This window comes from Barbus barbus (genome assembly GCF_936440315.1).
Source record: "Barbus barbus genome assembly, chromosome: 5".
NCBI lineage: Eukaryota > Metazoa > Chordata > Actinopteri > Cypriniformes > Cyprinidae > Barbus > Barbus barbus.
In genome coordinates, this window is record NC_136733.1 from 39,699,745 (window position 1) to 39,718,799 (window position 19,055).

Below are 19,055 nucleotides of genomic sequence, written 5' to 3' on the forward strand. Positions count from 1 at the left end.
TTGGATCATGCTCATAGTTAATGTTATGAAATACCGCTGTAGTTACACTATGCATCCTTAAAAATCACCAGTTGATAGTTGAGCAAAAATAGACTGAGAACAGCTCTAGAGTCATGTTTGAAGATATATACTTTAATACACATCTAATGCCGTGGCAATTTTGTTGATGTAACTTTATACAGGCATAGATAGAACTCGGGCAAACGCTTGAAAGAATCTTTTATATCAGAATAAGACATCTTGACATTTAAAATGTCTAAGCTTGTATATATCGGATCCCAGCAACATCTGGATTCAATCACAGTAGTCTGGTCAGACAGGAGAGGCTTGAAGGGAGGCTGTGTGCTTTCAGAAACTGAACTGAAATATTCCTCGTGTAGGCCACAGATATAAAAAGCCAAGACAGGGAGAGTTCAGAGAATTTCATGGGTGTGTGTGAAGTCTGGGACATTTCAGGAAAGAAAGTCATGGATTCGGAGAACAGGAAACAATTTCACATGCGCTCTATAATCTGTGATTTGTTATTTTTTACGAACGCTTCAAATCTGTGCAGTTTTTGCATTCTTCATAACCTAAAACATTTTCGATTTTATTCATTGAAATTCTTGTTTTGAACCAGCTTGCGACTCTTTGTGGCTCAACATGTTCAACATCTGTGCACCATGATTTTTCCTGTCGCTTTGCATCATGCCGTGCTTTATCTGCTAAACAAGGCACTTCTGGGTTTTGGCACTTCTTGCGCATCCTGGCAGCGGGAGAGGAAATGAAAGGAGAATGTCGCAGTGACGCTTCCCACCGTAATTCAACAGATAAGGAGAGAGAAAAGGGGAATGTGTGCTTTTACAGATGGAGTCTTACAGCATCCTGTTCTCAATGCAATCTATCCCATTCAGTCTTAACAAATCGTACTGTATGGCACCATGGTGCAGTGATGGGGATATGAATATTAAATGATCAGAGGAAGGAAGAGAATTTAGGACAGGTTGCAGGCCAGACCCAAACCAGCATAATTTGGATAAGCACCACAGCTCAGTGTCTCTATAGCATTATCTCACAACTTCAACAAGTTATTTATTTGTTAATTTTTTTTAGGTTCTGTCCCAACTTTTCCACTGCAGTGAAAACTGGGAACCGTTCAGGTGTTATTTTGGAGTCTTTGGTTTACTGTACTTTCAATCATCTCTCCATGTTAAAAACATTATGTAAATGTGAAAATAAAAGGTAACTAGTGCATGTCACAGCCTGATTAGCACATTAAGCAAAACACGGTGTTAGAGAGATTTTGTTATTATGAGTGTAAATATATTTTTGGTTTATAATGAAACAGATTAGACGGTCCAGGTCATTAATGGGAAACACTGTTGACATGAGAGTGATTATATAATGACTGAATTTTAATTTTTTGGGATGAACTATTCCTTTAAATAACCTTGAAAACTGAGTGTGTTAACATGCACAATCTTACACTGATTATGATTAAGGTCATCTAAATGCTTTAACGGCGTACTTTATTGGGTCATAGCATCCAGTTCTCTGATCCGTTCACTTTTTTACATCACAACCATATTCAATCCAGAACATTTCAAACGCTCTTGCAAACTTTTGTTTTCTTGAGTTGTTAAGCTTATGTATTATTTATCTAGGTGTATTTGTATATTGCTTTTTACAGTACACATTGTCCCAAGGATCTTTTCTGAAAGATAAAAAGTAAAGAAACGGGAAACAAGAGAAAAGTCCCTAAGACTTTGAAGTAAATGTGGAAGAAGTCTGTTATCAGTGTGTCGTTCTACATGTAAGCAAACTCAGTGACACACATTTTTATGACTGTAGGTTGTGAGTCCATGTAACTGCTGTTATATGAAATGAATGAATGAATGATTTTCTTCCTCTGTAGGTAAAGTGCTGACAGTTGTGGTTTTGGAGAGATATGATCTGTACACACACATGCACCTGCTGCAGTTCTCTCCCACATAATGACATGCTCTCTCAAACTGCACGCGTGTCCATTCAGGAGTGTGTTTATGACAGATGTCTTGTATTTCCAGGGATTCCAGTCTGACTGGGTTAAATGGTAGCAGTGCGTACATTATAATCCACGCACACAAAAGCTGTGGGATGTGTCTGCTGGGGTGTAATGTCGTGTGTGTGTGTGTGTCCTGCAGTGTGGGGTTACTCAATTTTGAGTGTGACTCTGATTAGTGCGTTCGCTTTGACTGGTGTTTTTGTGGTGCCCCTGATGAGGACGCGGTTCATGCGCAAAGCATTCATCTATTTCATCGCTCTGTCCATCGGAACGCTGGTCTCCACCTCCATCCTGCAGCTCCTGCCTGAGGTTCAGTATCCATCCACCCAAACACACCCAATCAACCGCGGATCAAGATTAATCTCAAAGGGGTCTAGAATTGTCTCCTTTTTCCTTCTTTCCTCTGTCACACAATGTTTTCCCCCATTTTAACACAACAAAACATCCCTAACTACAGCAAAGCTCTTCCTCTCTTTTACATCTTATTTCTCCCATGATCTTTCTGTTGGTACATTTTAAGGCCATAAAATCTGATAAAACTTTTGTTTTGTGCTCAAGGTTTCACTATTGCTAATGATTTAGTATTTCACCCCCCCCAATGACAACTACCGTTTGCAACTCATAGACCCATTATTTTACATTTATAATATTATATTTCTTCTTAATTTTTTTTTTTTGGTTTATTTAATTGTAATTAATTTTTTTTAGAGCTTATAATTTTGTAAATGAAGACTGAATCTTTAGCCTTTTGCAAGTTGTGTTTGCAAGTGTGTTTTGGTTTGTTTGTTTTTTAATAAATCATAAGCTGTCTGCAACTTGGATTGCTTTAAGACCCTTGAACGGAATCAGATGGCCCAGATGGGATCAGACATTTTTTACATTTATTTTATTTAGTTTCTCTTGTATAAATTAATTCATTTCAAAATATAACTTTCTATAAATTTCTGCAGGGGCTGATTTTCTGTGATTCTGCCAATTAATAACAATGACCTCTTAAAGAACATAGATATAGCATAGAAAGCCTGGATGTAGCTTGAGAGCTGTAAAAGTTAGTATTTTTGTTTCTGGGTTGTGAAGCCACCATAAGATGACCAGTATCCCATGCCTCAATTTGCCTCGCTACTTTTCAAATTGGACCTGAATACTGCATTTTAAAGTAGACCACTAACACTACATTTATTCACTGGCTCACTGGTTATGGAAAACCTGTCTTCATTAAAAGAGCTAATGAAGTTCTGCGTATCCCAGGATGCTCTCTGTTGGTGCTACATCTTTTGTGTGCCAGCTGTTGATGGTTCACTGGCGGGTCAACATGAATACGGGTGTTTTCAGTTCCTCTGTTGCCTCAGGATGAGAGGAGGAGTATGTTGAGCTGTCCCACCAGCTTTGAGTCAGTGACCTCATGTCTCGAGGCATGGTTTATTCTATGATGTTCTCAACAGGAAGCCGCTCCCCCTACTTCCTCTGTGAATGAAACACAATGGATTTTAAAATGTGAACAACATACACTACCATTCAAAAGTTTGAAGTCAGTAATTTGTTTTTGAAGGAAATTAATAGTTTTATTCAGCAAGGATGCATTAAATTGATCAAAAAGACATTTTAAGACATTTATGATTTGTTTCAGCTGTTGGTTTGAACTTGCTATTCATCAAAGAATCCTGCAAAACTACAAAAGCTGAAAATATTTTGAATTTGTAATATTTTACAATATTACTGTTTTTACTGTATTTTTGATCAAATAAATGCTGCTTTGTTGAGCATAGGAAACTTAAAAAAAAAAAAAAAAAACAGTATTGATCCTAAACTTTGGAGCGGTAGTGTATGACTATGAAATGTTTGATTTATTGATGTTAATTAATTCTATAAATTGACATCAAATCTGTAAATGCAATTAATGAAAGATTTAATATCGTATATTTTCTTCAAATGTGGTTGCATGAATTAATTGGATCATTCAGTGGCCCACAGAACTGAATGTTTCCCCTCAGGGAGTAAATCTCATGTTTGAGATTATGAATATCAATTTTCACCCAGGATTAATTGTTCTGCTGATTAATTCAAATATTCGTTCTTCTTTTCCCCTTTCTTCTCCACTTCCCTTGTTCTCTCTGTCCTCTGGTTGTTTGGCCAGTGTGGGGGTATGGTTTCCTGTGTGTGACCGTGATCTCTCTGTGTTCACTGGTCGGGGCGAGTGTGGTTCCCTTCATGAGGAAAACCTTTTACAAGCGGTTGCTGCTGTACTTCATAGCCCTGGCCATTGGTACTCTGTACTCCAACGCACTCTTTCAACTAATCCCAGAGGTAGAGCCACACAGCCAGACTGAAGACACTCTACAGTTCCAGATTGTTAGAATTGATATATATGGAGTCTGGCGTTTAAAGGGATAGTTCACTCAACAGGAAAATGTTTAAATTACTTGCCCTCATGTCGTTCCAGACTTTATGTATAATATTTGATGCAATATCAAGAAAACTTCTACACTGTAAAAAAAAAAGTTGAGCAAACTTAAGTTTAAGGCAACCAGCTTCAGTAGATTTCTCAACTTTTATGTTTTATCAATTTAAAACTAGTGAATATTTAAAGTATCCCTTTAAACTTTTTTTTTTTTTTTTTTACAGTGTAGTGTTATCTCTACACACTTTTTTTTTTTTAGGTTTTATCTTTCTGTATGCAAATTATTTATTCTATTTGTCTGTCCCATATATTATTTTAAATGTTTTATTTATTTATTTATTTTTATTAAACTATTTTTTACTATCTTGTGCAATGCCCAAACTGCTGCCTTTCTTTTTTTTCTAATTAATAAAAAGCATGTTTTGGAACAACGTGAGGGTGAGTAAATGATGACAGCATTTTCATTTTCAGGTGAACATTGCCTTTAAGCACAAATATAACTCTTCCCGGCCTCAGTGGTTCTCCCCTGCTGGAAGGCTAAAATAGTATAAAACAATCAATAATCTTGGTATTGATCCATAGAACCTCTGTTGTTGCTGTTTGAGCTCTCACAGGCCTTATTTTAAACTAGTAATGAACATTTAATGCTCATTTTTGAGGCAAGATGGCATGGAACTGGAGCACACATTAAGTTTTCAATATACTATCTGACTGTGAACTATTCAAATGAATGCCTATAAGTGGATGTTTGTGAAAAATCATAAATTGGAGGTGAAAAGCCAAGCAAAATGGGGGGAAGCCCTGAGGCATTAGTGAATTACACTAAGATCCAATCTAAAAGAAATCCCACTCACTCTTCTTGACAGCTTGTAACCAAGTGTGAAATGTAAGAATACAGTTCAAAAAGCCCTCTTGATTATATCTGGTGTCTAGGAGAGTGATGAGGGGTTTGTATTTAGATTGTATTCATACTGAGTATATTATTCACACATCACATTATATGCAGATTTCTCTACCGTTCAAAGGTTTGGGGTCTTAGTTTGTTTTTTTTGCTCGCCAAGGCATTTGCTCGCCAAATACAATTTGAAATACCTGCTTTCTGTTTTAATGTGTTTTTAAAATGTAATTTATTCAATTTCTCCAGTCTTTAGTTTCACATAATCCTTCAGAAAACATTACAATATTCTGATTTGGTGAACTGAAAACTGCTTTATTTTTTTGTGGAAACTGCTGTTTTTTTCAGGATTCTTTGATGAATAGAAACGTCAAAAGAACAGCATAAAACTCTTGCTTTTGATCAATTTAATGCATTCTTGCTATATATTATTACTACTGACCCCAAACATTTAAATTGTATTGTTCAGCATTCTATGCAGATAATAAAAAAACATAACAGTTTTCATGATTTGAGGATAATAAGAAATGTTGTACTATTTAAAATTAGTTTGAAAAAATGTTTTATTTGACGTCTCATTTTTTCCTGTATATAGGCCTTCGGATTCAACCCCATGGAGGATTACTATGTGCCCAAGTCTGCTGTCGTGTTTGGAGGATTCTACCTGTTCTTCTTTACAGAGAAAGTCCTGAAGATGATCTTAAAGCCGAAGGACAAGGTGAGCTTTGACTAATGGTCTGTTGGAGTAAACCATGAAACAGTCGCTTTAGCAAACAGCTTTATCTGACATTGTCATTGTGACATGGGTTCGCAGTGACGTCTGCGAAAAAAATAAATAAAAAAAAAGCACAAGGATGTTAGTTTTTAGAATTGTCTAAAGTTCAAACTCATGAGGTTTTGCAGTGGAATGTGTGAACAGTATGTACAGTATGTGCATGTCTGGGTTTAGCTCCTCAGGGGCTGCACTCTTCATTCGTAGTATGCTTTGAAAGACACTGTGAAAAAAGACAAGGACCCAAAAAGCCTAATAGTCATAAAAATATGGTTTTGTTTTAGTCTCTAATTGTTTGGCCAGAGCCAAATCATCTAACATGAATCAGAATATTTATAATTGAACTTTTTGCTCTTGAGATGTGTTGTAATGCAGCGCCCTCTAGTGGAGAATTTACTTTTCCAGCTTGTTTCCTCATTCTCTATTTTTGTTGTCGGTTTTCTGCTCGTATTTCTTCTAATCTAATTGTCTTGTTTGTTAGGGAGGGCACGGCCACAGTCACTTTCCTGCGGAGCGCTATGCCAGCTCTAATGGAGATTTGGAGGACGGTGTGATGGAGAAGCTGCAGAATGGAGAGGCTGGAGGAGCATCTTTACCCAGAACAGAAGGAGATGTCAGAGGACTCGGAGAAGACGACAAAATGCTCAGCACTGGCCAGACGGTACAGGTCAGGAATAAACGAAACTACAAATTTCAGTTGTTCACAAAAGTTTTTAGAGCAAATGTGGTGATCTGTAGTTTCAATTTGACAGGCTTATGTGACAATAAGCCTCACTCACAATTATATCCCTTAAAAACTACTTGAAATCAAAATTGACCCTATTGAGATTTGTCATGTTGGTGTCATGCCAGAATGACTGTAATTATAAGTTTCCAGCTTGTAAAAACCTTCCATTATTGAATAATTACAGCTTGGAAACTCTTTTTTCATTCATCTGTTAATAATGACTAATGACGTCATGCAAATTAAACCAAAATATAATAAATGTGTTTCAAGAGCATATAGACGTGAATAATATTATAGTCATTTTGCTGTCATCAAAAACAAAGCCAGTCATGTCGTGAGAGTTGCCATAGAAACACATTTTTCTGAGTCTGAGGACGTGAATAGCATCTCAGGGTTGTCTTCTTGTAATTGCCATAATTTCATGCGATATGATTCATCAGTGCGTGTTAGGTTTTTTAAGGACAAAATTGATTAAAATGCAACATCATCTCCATCTTAAACAACTTTTTCTTATTTGAGCTACAAGAGTCCTGCAGAACCTCAAAGAATCTTTTATGTTTCAATCAAATTCTAGTGGATAAAATTAAGTACCAGACTACATTACACTCAAAAATCAGTGTTGTTTCATCTGGGTGCTATTGCTTTTGAAAGGGGATACTGAGGGTACAAATTGAGAAAATAAAAATATTTTGTAACAAATATAAGTCTTTACTGTCCCTTTCATACTTGCTGGATAAAAATATAATTTTTCAACAATAAAAAAAGAAAGAGGAAAAACATACTGACCTCAAAGTTTGTATATTTGTTATATTTCTATTTTGAGTAAATGCTTTTCTTTTAATCTTTTTTATTCAGCAAAGAATCCTGCAAAATGATCACAGGTTCCAAAACATATTAAGCAGCACAACTGTTTCCAGCATTCATAATAAATCAGAATATGTGACTCTGGACCACAAAACCAGCATAAGGGTCCATTTGTTTTCCAAATTGAGATGTATGCATGAAAGCTGAATAAATAATCTTTCCATTGATGTATGGTTTGTTAGGATCGGACAATATTTGTCTGAGATACAACTATTTGAAAATCTGGAATCTGAGGGTGCAAAAAAATCTAAATATTGAGAAAATCTCCTTTAAAGTTGTTCAAATGAAGTTCTTAGCAATGCATATTACTAATCAAAAATTAAGTTTTGATGCATTTACAGTAGGAAATTTATAAAATATATTCATGGAACATGATCTTTACTTAATATCCTAATGATTTTTGGCATAAAAGAAAATCTCTCACTTTGACCCATACAATGCATTTTTGTCTAGTGCTGCAGGGTCACATATTAGAATGATTTCTGAAGGATCATGTGACACTGAAGACGAGTAATGATGCTGAATAAATTACAGTTTACAGTATGTTCACATTGAAAACAGCTATTTTGAATGTAATTAAATTGTGCAGTATTACTGTTTTTACTGCGGTTTTGATCAAATAAATGCAGCATTAGTGAGCATAAGAGACTTTTTTCAAAAACTTGAAAAAGTCTTAGTCCAAACTTTTGAAAGGAAGTGTGTCTTCATTTAGTCTGTATTTGTGTCCCTGCCGCAGGACTCTCAGAGTTCAGGTGGTGCTGGAACGGGTGGATGTTATTGGCTGAAGGGCAGGGCGTACTCTGACATCGGCACTCTGGCATGGATGATCACTCTGAGCGACGGTCTGCATAATTTCATCGATGGTTTGGCTATCGGAGCCTCCTTCACTGCTTCTGTGTTTCAGGGCGTCAGTACGTCGGTGGCAATTCTGTGTGAGGAGTTTCCACACGAGTTGGGTGGGTGTTACCGTCTCTGTGATATCATGTGACCGATCCAAAGTGGCCCTGATCATGCCGAGTCTGTCGTTATGTAAATGCTCTGCTGCATCTGTGTGTCCAGGTGACTTTGTAATCCTGCTAAACGCCGGCATGAGCATCCAGCAGGCGCTCTTCTTTAACTTCCTGTCAGCGTGCTGCTGTTATCTGGGCATGGGCTTCGGCATCCTGGCCGGGAACAACTTCTCTCCGAACTGGATCTTTGCTCTGGCCGGAGGCATGTTCCTCTACATTGCACTGGCTGATATGGTAAGAATGGGATGCTGTTCATTTGCTGATTTTTGAAAGGCTTGGTATTGGGTGAGTTTCTAAGATCATTGAAGTGTGAAAGAGGTTATTACTAGTGCTTTTGCAGGGTTTCTGCGGGTCGTAAAAAGTCTTAATTTGCCCTTCCACCATTGAAGGCCTTAAAAAGGTCTAAAATCAGAGCGTAAAGTCTTAAATTCCAAGTCATGGCATTAAATGTTACTTGCACTGCAAAAAAAAAAAAAAAAGAGAATATCTTCCTCAGTATTTTTGATTTCCAGTACAAATATCTAAATGTTCTTAAATCAAGATACATTTACTTGAGACATAAAATGAAGAAATAAAGTCTTGTTTTCTGAGAAATTGATCAAAATGAAATGAGTTTATTCTTAGAAAACAAACAAATGTCTGTCAGTGCGGTATGAAAATTGCTTCTCATTGTGAATTAAACTGACTTTTCCAATCCAAGCCCACTGGCAGATATTTGTTCTTTCACCTGCAGAAACCCTGTATTGTTTATTAAAATTAAGAAAATTATTTGATTAAATCATTTAATGTACATGTAAAACTAAACTTAAAAACTACAATAATATAATAAAAAAATCGTTTAGCTTGCACGTTTGTGTGGGAAAATACATTGTACCTGCAGATGGCGATGTAGCAACTCTGACTGAGTGACAGATTTTTAATTTTTTATAAAGAAATTATTAGTTGCTAAACCTATTAAAACTTATTTTTTATTTAATGATTCTATTAAATAATTTAGTACTAGCTTAAAATAAAAAAATACATAAATTAACAAATTTGAATTTTTTTTTAATAATTCTACTCAGCAAGGAATAAAGCAGCAAATCAGTATATTGTAATATTTTCTGTTGGATCATGTGGCACTGAAGACTGTTAGTAATAATGTTGAAAGTTCAGATTTCCCATCACAGAAATAAATTACTTTTAAAATGCGTTTACATAGAAAACATTTTAAGTTGTAAAATGTTTTTACAATAGCGTTTTTAGCTGTATTTTTTATCAAATAAATGCATGAGGATAAGAACCTTGATGAAAACAGAATGGCATTATCCCAAAACTGATGCTTCTGATTTGATAATTTTTCTCCATATTCCTTTGTCCCTCTCTGCAGTTTCCGGAGATGAATGAGGTGAGTCGTGAGGAAGAGGAGGCCGGAGGAAGTGGCTCTCTGGTAACTTTTGCCATCCAGAACGCAGGGCTGCTCACGGGGTTTGCCATCATGCTTGTACTGACCATCTACTCTGGACAGATACAGCTTGAATAGCACAGGACCTAAATACAAGACACTAAAGGACCTGGACTAAACCCTGAGACAGACTTCAGTATGAGCCAGCTGTGCTGGCTTGCTTTAAAACATTTGCCCAGCTGGACTAGGTCATGACATAAATTGAAATGTTTTGGCCATAGTTTGGGCTCCAAGTAAACCCTGGACTGTTAAAATGAGGCTAGAATTGACTGAGCTGTGAACTTTGCTTTAGATTCATCCAAAACCCAGGACCTATTGATGGAAGTGCTGCCGTTCATCTAGAGTAGGCCTTCTCTCGTTCTTTTGCCTCCAAGCTTTAGGACACAGTGATGTCCCTGTACCGTGTGGATTCGATCTGCCGACATACACATCTGGGCATTTTTGCATTGATTTTTAATGTTCTCATTATTTAATTTTCAGCAAAATGTCTCTTTCCCTCAGAGACGGGTCTGACCATGAGCTTTAGAGTATTGTCCGCTGACAGGTGTGTAACTGTACTCGTTTTACTGACATTTGCTCAAATGTAGGTTATTTCCTACGCTTCATACCAAATGGTTTTGTTTATTCAAAAGAAAAATTCAAAAACAGTAATATTCTAAAAAAAAATAATACCAGTTGCCTAGCAACAAGATGTAGACTATATAGACTAGTTAGTTGGTCCTCATAATTCTGCTAAACTGATTATGTAGGTCACTTTAATCAAAGGGTACTGTGCGTAAGTAGATTTTAGTTCGGATACAAAGCAGTGTCTGTTCACTAATATATCCCTGTTTGATTTCCCCCTCAATGCCATTCCATAATAGACGCTTGAAACATTAAGGCACTCATTCTTTCGTTAATGATGGTTTTTATTTTACGTCTTTAACAAAAAAGCAGAGACCAAGGTTCTTCCAGAAAAATTTCTTTAACTTTTATCTTTCCGTTTATGTGACTAGTATAAGTGGTGCATACTTTTAAAAATACCCTCCTATTTTTTGTACCGTGTATAACATTGCATATTAATTGACAGAGAAAAATGATCACACCAGTTATCATTGCCTTTAATTATGGTAATTACTCTTATAAAACATCTATTTTCCACATCCTTTCATTTGATCTGAATGCAGAACTCTTCATAAATTAAAAAAATTAATTAGGAAATGCATTTATGTGTATAAATGTGGTGCTGTAGTGTTTCTACGATAATATGATCATTCCTTATAACCTTTCCGATCCTCATATTGCACTACAGCACAATTCTTAGAGCTCTTTGCTAATTAATCATCTAGACTGACAGAAATCATTATGAATATCGTTGGATTTTAAGATGAAGTGTGTAATTTCTGCGCCACTAGTTTAGTCAAACCGTTTAGTTTTAAAATAGATTTTCTGCTCTCTACCATTGGTTCAATATTTGAAATATTGTTTTCAATTTCACAGTGTTTAAACTTTTAGGGAAAAACATCAAATGACTTGCTTATAACATTATATCTGCATATTAAGATGCATATTATTTTTTTGACACTTTAACTTTTTAAACATGGCTTGAATTTTAGAAGTCAATTTCTAATTTTAAAGTCAGGAATATTATTATATCTATGATACAGATGTTAAATTTCTATGCAGCAGCATATAATTTCAGTGGATAGAACAAGCTATGAGATTATTCAGAAATTAATTACTTTTGTCTTCCACATAAAATAAATGTTCCATTATGCTTCTATTGCTTAATATTCATGCTAGTAATATATCTGTATCAGCTATTACACTGCTAGTAACATCAGTTGAACCGGACACCCCAGTATGCTTTTGAGCAAGTAATTACAAGATCAATCTGTTCATCATCACATGAAAGGTCATTTAGCTCTGTATGAACTGAAAGTGAAGCGTCTTGTGCGTATGGTCAACAGATCTGAGTGTAACTTTATTTCAGGGTCGTATTTGCCTTTTTTGTTCATTTAGACTATAAGCATTATTTATTAGTTTTTTTAAATACTGCCCTTTGTTTAAGTGTATGTAGCTGCATTCAGCTTTGTGTGCAGCCGTTGTTTCAGCTGGCGTCTTATTGCTATGCATCGACACGTCCTCTGAAGTTAGTTTATGCCTTAAAGAGAGGAGGTAGTCTAAACGCCATCATTCAGTGGTGAAAGTTTTTGCACCTCATTTTAAATTTAGTAATATTTAAAAACTATTTTGTAACTATCATTGTATTTAAATGATAAGAGGAGGCTGTTTTGTTTTTGTTGTTGTGAGTGTGAGCAAATCAACATCTTGTTTTTTTGTTGTTGTTGTTGTTGTTGTTGTTGTTGTTTTTTTTTGGGGGGGGGGGGGGGTGAAGCTAGTGTACCTGTTATGATGAAGACATTATTTTAATTACTGTAAACATCTCAAGTGTTTTGTATCTCATATGCAACATGTGAAATCGAATTGCTGGTGTAACTGTTTTGTTTTTTAAATATTAAGCCATGAGCTTTAAGTTCATCTTTTGTGCAATGAAAAATAATTAAAAACAAGATACAATCTGATCCAAAACTGAAACTCCTCATCCATTTAATGCAATCTTGAGCTTTAAAGTGAGACTAATTATTTATGAATTAGGCTACTTTGTCTATGCAAGTCATTTATAGTTACATTGATACAATATTTTTTATATATAAGCAACTCTATGGAACTGTTGGGACTTTCATGAATATTCATGTTTCTTATTAATATGCTTTTAATTGAAGTTTGAGATGGACCTCAGTAATTAACTCTTCATTAGTTTTGCACTTTAATTTGCTTTAAAGGATCCTTAAATTCTTAATATATCTATGAATGGTGATGAATATTATATAAATAGTTTCCATGTATATTAAGTAAATTAAGTATTAAAAAACAACAACTTTAAAGATGCTTCAATTGTATAGCAATGTATTCACTAATCTTTAAAGTTTATTTATTTTTGTTTACTTTTTTATTTCAAAGGACTTTAATTTTGAAGCTTTATTTTTGGACATTCCCGTAATCGTCACATCTTGCACACCCAACGTGTGTGTGTGTGTGTGTGTGTGTGTGTGCGCGCGTCTGTGCGTGTGTGAGTGCGTGTGCGTGTGTGTGTGTATGTATGCATGTTTATGAGTACACAAATTTCTATAATGACATGGGTATGACAGAGGTATTACAATATGAAGGTGGTTTATGAGGACACTGCCTATGTCCCCGTAATTCAAAAGGCTTAAAAAACATACTAAATGGTGTTTTTTTGAAAATCTAAAAATGCACAAAGTCTCCTGTGAGGGCTAAGTTTAGGTGTAGGATCGGTGTAGGGCAATAGCGCACACAGTTTGTTCAGTATAAAAACCATTACGCCTATGGAGAGTCCCCATAAACCACAAAAACTTAACATGTGTGTGTGTCCCAAGTCTAAAAGTTGCAGAGGTACGAGTTCAAAACTTTACAATCCTAATGCATGTGCACGTGTAATGATAATGCTTTGCACAGATAGCAGCATTAGAAGAAATAAATCATGTGCACACTTCTTGTACAAGGAGTTTCATTTATTGCCTCTTGCCTGCAGAGTGCAGCGAGTCCTTGACTGTTAAACAGTTACAAGGTAAGTGATAGAGAGAGAGAGAGAGAGACCTTTGTCACAATGTCACCATGACTCAGAACCACATATGTGCTTCATACTGTGTCTGCATACGACGCCTTTGGTTCATATTAAAACAGCTCAAGTTATTCTAGCCAGAAACAATGTTGTACAAATATAAGGACAAAATCCACCTCTGTATGATCATGGTGCTGCTCCTTCAGCTGTTATCCAGGACTGCAGGTACGTTCTTTGTGCATGTACTGGAGTAATAACCAAGTGTTGTTTTCTTATTAGGCTTCAAAGAAACCTGTTGTTCTGTCTTGTAGAAAATGCAATTGCACCAATGTGTCTTCTTCTCTTCTTTCCTCAGCGCAGTCATGTGCCAGGAGCTGTGGAGAGAAGCTGAACACATGCTCCTGTCATGCAACATGTGAATCTCTGAGGGACTGCTGTGCTGATTATAAACAGTTTTGCCTTGACATTGAGCCACACTCTGGATCTTTGCTGGGAGGCACAGACTTTAGAATCCTCAACGCTACATTTGAGCAGAACATTAACCTCACTTGCAGGTAAGAGTGCCAGAAATCTGTTCTCTGAAGCGCACAGATCTACTGTTCATGAACACTGGAGACATTTGAAGTTCCTTGCAAATATTTTTATGTCACAACACACTGTTTAAGTATTTGTTAAATGAAAAAAAAAGATAATTTCCTGTTGTCCAAACAGATACACTATAATGCAAGTATTGAGACACCTCCTTCTTATGAACAGTTTGGACTACTTTAGTCATTTCCATGACTACAAATCTTAATGTTTAAGCATATAATGAAATAACTTATCATTCCAAATGCATATGATGTTTTGGAGTAACAAACAGAACAAAATGAGAGTTTTCCATAAGAATACATATTCATGTTAATCACATAGCAATTATGTTTATCTATCTATCTATCTATCTATCTATCTATCTATCTATCTATCTATCTATCTATCTATCTATCTATCTATCTATCTATCTATCTATCTATCTATCTATCTATCTATCTATCTATCTATCTATCTATCATCGAAATTATCGATTTTTCTTTTATGCCAAAAATCATTAGGATATTAAGTAAAGATTATGTTCCATGAAGATATTTTGTAAATGTTCTACCGTAAATATATAAAAACTGAATTTTTGATTAGTAATATGCATTTCTAAGAACTTCATTTGGACAACTTTAAAGGCGATTTTCTCAAAAAATAATAATTTTTGCACTTTGCAAAAATTTTGCACCCTCAGATTCAAGATTTTCAAATAGTTGTATCTTGGCCAAATATTGTCCTATCCTAACAAACCATGCATCAATGGAAAGATTATTTATTCAGATGTATAAATCTTACAAAAAAAAAAAATTACCCCTTATGACTGGTTTTGTGGTTCAGGGTCACATATTATATAGAAATACACTCGCAAGAACCGAATCATGTTCATGATTCGAATCAATTCATGCTCAATGTTCAGCAAGCACATATCATTTTTTAGCATTGAGGGAGTTTTGGCTTAAGGTTTTGCTCTTGATTTTGTTCCTCCCAAATCCTCAAGGACAAAGTCTGAGTTTTATAAGGTTTATTTGGTACAACAAGTGACTGTGGTGAAGGCTGAATGAGATAAGATGGAAAGGTTCTCATGTTACTGCCACTTTAGGGTGAATTGTTTTGTATTCCTCAGTCGCTCTGAATACAAGTGCATGCTAAATTAATTAGTGTATCAGATATGATCAGTGCTACAGTGCTGAGCACAGTGTGTTTCACAGGTTTAACTCCGAGATTCTGACGGAGGGCTATGTGGATGAGAGCGGAGTGGGTCACTGCATCACTCCTCTGCTCTACGAGTCGGGCTGGATCCCTTTTGAGGTGTCCACAGATGGAGTCAACTTTGACAGATCAGGACGGTGGCTCTCAGGTGAGCTACAGAAATCATAATGCACACTGAGGGAAAGTCAATGAACGTGTACCTTATTTGCATACTTCTTATTCATCAGTGAAATTTTCTTTTTAAGATAAGATTGATTGATGCTCTGATTGATTAGTCCACCACAGTAAGCTGGGTGCTGTTTACAAGATCATTCTGGTCAATGCCACACAGTGGCAGTACTACGGCACTCCTGACGTCAGCGGGGATTTAAAGATGATCTGGATTAAATCTCTAATAAAGGCAGAGAGAGTCAACATCGAGCTGTGGAGTTACAATGAGACTGGTGAGTCCATCCATCCATATATACATATCCATCTATCTATCCATCCATATATATATATATATATATATATATATATATATATATATACAGTGCGCTCCATAAGTAATTGAACAGTAAAGACAAAATTGCTCTGTTGTCTGTGGAGTCAAGACATTTGCAAATATGATTAAAAGACGAATATGAGACAAAACTACAGAATGTCACATTTTATTATTAGCCGGTTCAACACATACATGTTTTACCAAATAAAAAGAACAGCACTTTTAGAGTTCATCCCACTCATTGACGTGAGCATAACTATTGGGACAGTTGAACATAAGGCAGGTATAAAGCTATTATTTAGTTGCAGATCCCTTGCACACAATCACAGCAGTGAGTCTGTGACCCATAGACATCACCAGACTCTTGCTCTCATCCTTTTAAATACTTTTCCCAGCCTTTAATGCAGCCAATTCCAATTGTTGCTTGTTTTGGGGAGTTTCTGCCTTTACTCTCCTCTTCAGCTGGTGAAATTCATGTTCAATCAGATTTAAATCTGGAGATTGACTTGGGCAATCTGAGACTTTCCATTTCTTTGCTCTTATAAATTCCTTGACTGAACTGGCAGGGTGTTTTGGGTCATTGTCCTGATGCAATATGAAGCACTTCCCAATGAATCTGGTGGCATCTTCTTGAATATTGAAAGGCAAGATGGTTTTGTACCCTTCCAAATTCATTCTGCTACTGTCATCATACATTAAGTCATCAGTAAAGTTGGGAGGGCCTGTTCCAGAGACAGCCATGCATGCCCATGCCATGACACCACCTCCACCATGCTTTACAGATGAGGCTGTATGCTTGGGATCATTGCAGTTCCCTTTTTTTCTCCACATTTTTGCTTTCCCATCACTTAGATAAAGGTTCATCTTTGTCTCATCGGTCCATAAACACAGTTCCAAAACTCTTCTGGCTCACCTTTGTGCTTTTTTGCAAACTCTAATCTTGCCTTTCTATTTTTGGTGCTGGTCAGAGGTTTGCATCTTGCTGTGTAGCATCTGTAATTCTGTGTCAAAGTCTCCTGAGGACAGTAGATTGTCAGAGCATCACCCCAGCTTACTGGAAGTTGTTGGTGATTTTACAGACACGTCTTTTAGGGTTCATTTTCACAGCTTTTATGATTTGTCTGTCATCAACTACTGTTGTTGGTCTGTCATCAACTATCGTTGTTGGTTCTAATTGACTTCCTCTTTTCTTTTAGCATCCAAATTGCTTGCTTTTCTCTCAAAGTCAGCTCCCTCATCTTCATCCTGGTTTGTGTGTCATCATCGAGTGCAAGATTCAGAATACAGAAGTAATGGATATAACTGATACGACACATTCCCTGCTTTTAATATCTGAAGAATTAATGCAACAGGACACAGCTGATCACTTAGAAAGACCTGTGAGGCAACTGCTCCAATACTTATGATCACATCAGATAGAGGGATGAAACTATAAAAGTGCTGAACTTCTTAGCTGGTAAAATCACCCAATAATAAAACATGACATTCTGTAGTTTTGTCTCATATTCATCTTTTAATCATATTTGTAAATGTCTTGACTCTACAGCCAACAGAGCAATTTTGTCTTTACTGTTCCAATACTTTCATTCTGTCTTTCTGTTGGTCAGTCGGTTGGTTGTTCTGTTTGTCATTCTGTAATTCTTTCTGTCGGTCCTTCTTTTTGTCTGCCTTTTGTTCTGTCTTTTTGTCTGTCAGCCATAGGCGTAATTTACGGGTGGGACATGTCCCCACCACTTTTTACCAGGCTCGATATTGTCCCCACCACTTTTAAAAAGTAACTGAAAAATAGATTGCGTAAGGTATGTATTTAAAGGAAAAGCACCATCTACAAATCGTCACTCTTCATAATCTAATTCATTCATTTAACAAATGTTTCCGCCGGTCAGAAGCTTTTCAACGTCCTCAAAGATTAATATTAAGTCTCGTTGTGAAACTATCGCAAGATACGCGATATGCGTCATGGGATATGTAGTTTCCTTTCCCTATAATTAGTCTACAGATCCTGTACCTCTTTTAAAATTTATTTGTAGTCTACAATGTTAATACTGTATTTTAGTCTTACTCTTACCTCTACATTTTCTGCTCCCTGTTCTTGTTCTTTGTCAGTAGGCACATTTGTCTGATTCTGGGGAAAAAATTACTAGTTCAACCCAGGATCTAAATGTTTACATTTGCAATCATAAGCAATATTGGCATTTGTCCATCATTGAAGGCTGAATAATAGTTAAAGCACTTTTAGGCAACAGGACAATTCTATGTTATGACTTTAGTTCATAGTCCTTTAATTCAGTTTTGTATTAAATCACAGTGCGCTCCAGTGGCCGCCAAAAAACATGATTAGCGACAGTATGTCTATATTCATGTAAGTTAAATATAATATGTTTTCGTGTTAAGCAAAGTAACTTACTGTGCGTGGCTGCTTCACTAAAAAGCTTCTTATATCACTTCCACACTTTCTTTTGGACATGTTGTTGATGTTTTAACATTTATGCTATAGGTAGCAACATTTACCATTAACTAGCCTTTACATGTGGGGTGGGGGAGGAAAAAATAGAGCTTTTATAAAAACGTCATAAAAAAAAGATTTGTCAAAACAATTTCATTTATTTAATTATTTCATTAATAAAGGTAGTTTAACCATTTTAAACACAAATTAACTCTCATTCATGTTTTACACAAGGTTTTGCGTAGTTCAGGATTGGTTAAATTATTTGATTGGATAAGGAAACATTTTGTGGGCTTGTCTTGACTCTTGACGTAATGTTGATTCTTCCATGTTCAGCGCGTGCATCGATCACACCTGCTTTTAGCAAGTTGTCCGGCTGGTATTAAGAGAACATATGCAAGTAATTCAAAGTAGAATGAATCGTAATACACACACACACACACACACACAATTGTGCAATTAATGAATACGCTGCAGCTGAGCTGACCATGAAATGGTAAGTTCACCATATTTATCTTGCGTATTTTGATTGATATTAGCTACCCTGGATGTGTTGTGATAAGCAAAATGTAACATTCACAT

General features: G+C 36.0%; 2 protein-coding genes across 4 annotated transcripts in view; both read left to right on the top strand.

Annotated features, from left to right (window-relative positions):
- The window catches only part of slc39a14 (solute carrier family 39 member 14), a 30,200-nt gene extending 17,493 nt beyond the window's left edge, over window positions 1-12,707 (top strand). The window contains exons 4-9 of one of the 3 annotated variants that reach the window (XM_079417793.1): window positions 4,158-4,327; window positions 5,912-6,034; window positions 6,570-6,755; window positions 8,416-8,635; window positions 8,739-8,923; window positions 10,059-12,707. In XM_079417793.1, the coding sequence (XP_079273919.1) occupies window positions 4,158-4,327; window positions 5,912-6,034; window positions 6,570-6,755; window positions 8,416-8,635; window positions 8,739-8,923; window positions 10,059-10,211 (1,037 nt within the window). In that variant the 3' untranslated portion in view covers window positions 10,212-12,707. The remainder of the gene's footprint in view (window positions 1-4,157; window positions 4,328-5,911; window positions 6,035-6,569; window positions 6,756-8,415; window positions 8,636-8,738; window positions 8,924-10,058) is intronic. The other 2 variants (XM_079417795.1, XM_079417794.1) reach the window with 2 other exon arrangements.
- A 1,104-nt stretch (window positions 12,708-13,811) lies between these two features.
- Window positions 13,812-19,055, top strand: part of susd2 (sushi domain containing 2) — a 28,770-nt gene continuing 23,526 nt past the window's right edge. Inside the window, exons 1-4 of the mRNA XM_079416710.1 lie at window positions 13,812-13,983; window positions 14,114-14,312; window positions 15,543-15,691; window positions 15,819-15,986. Coding sequence (XP_079272836.1) covers window positions 13,905-13,983; window positions 14,114-14,312; window positions 15,543-15,691; window positions 15,819-15,986 — 595 coding nt within the window. The 5' untranslated portion in view covers window positions 13,812-13,904. The remainder of the gene's footprint in view (window positions 13,984-14,113; window positions 14,313-15,542; window positions 15,692-15,818; window positions 15,987-19,055) is intronic.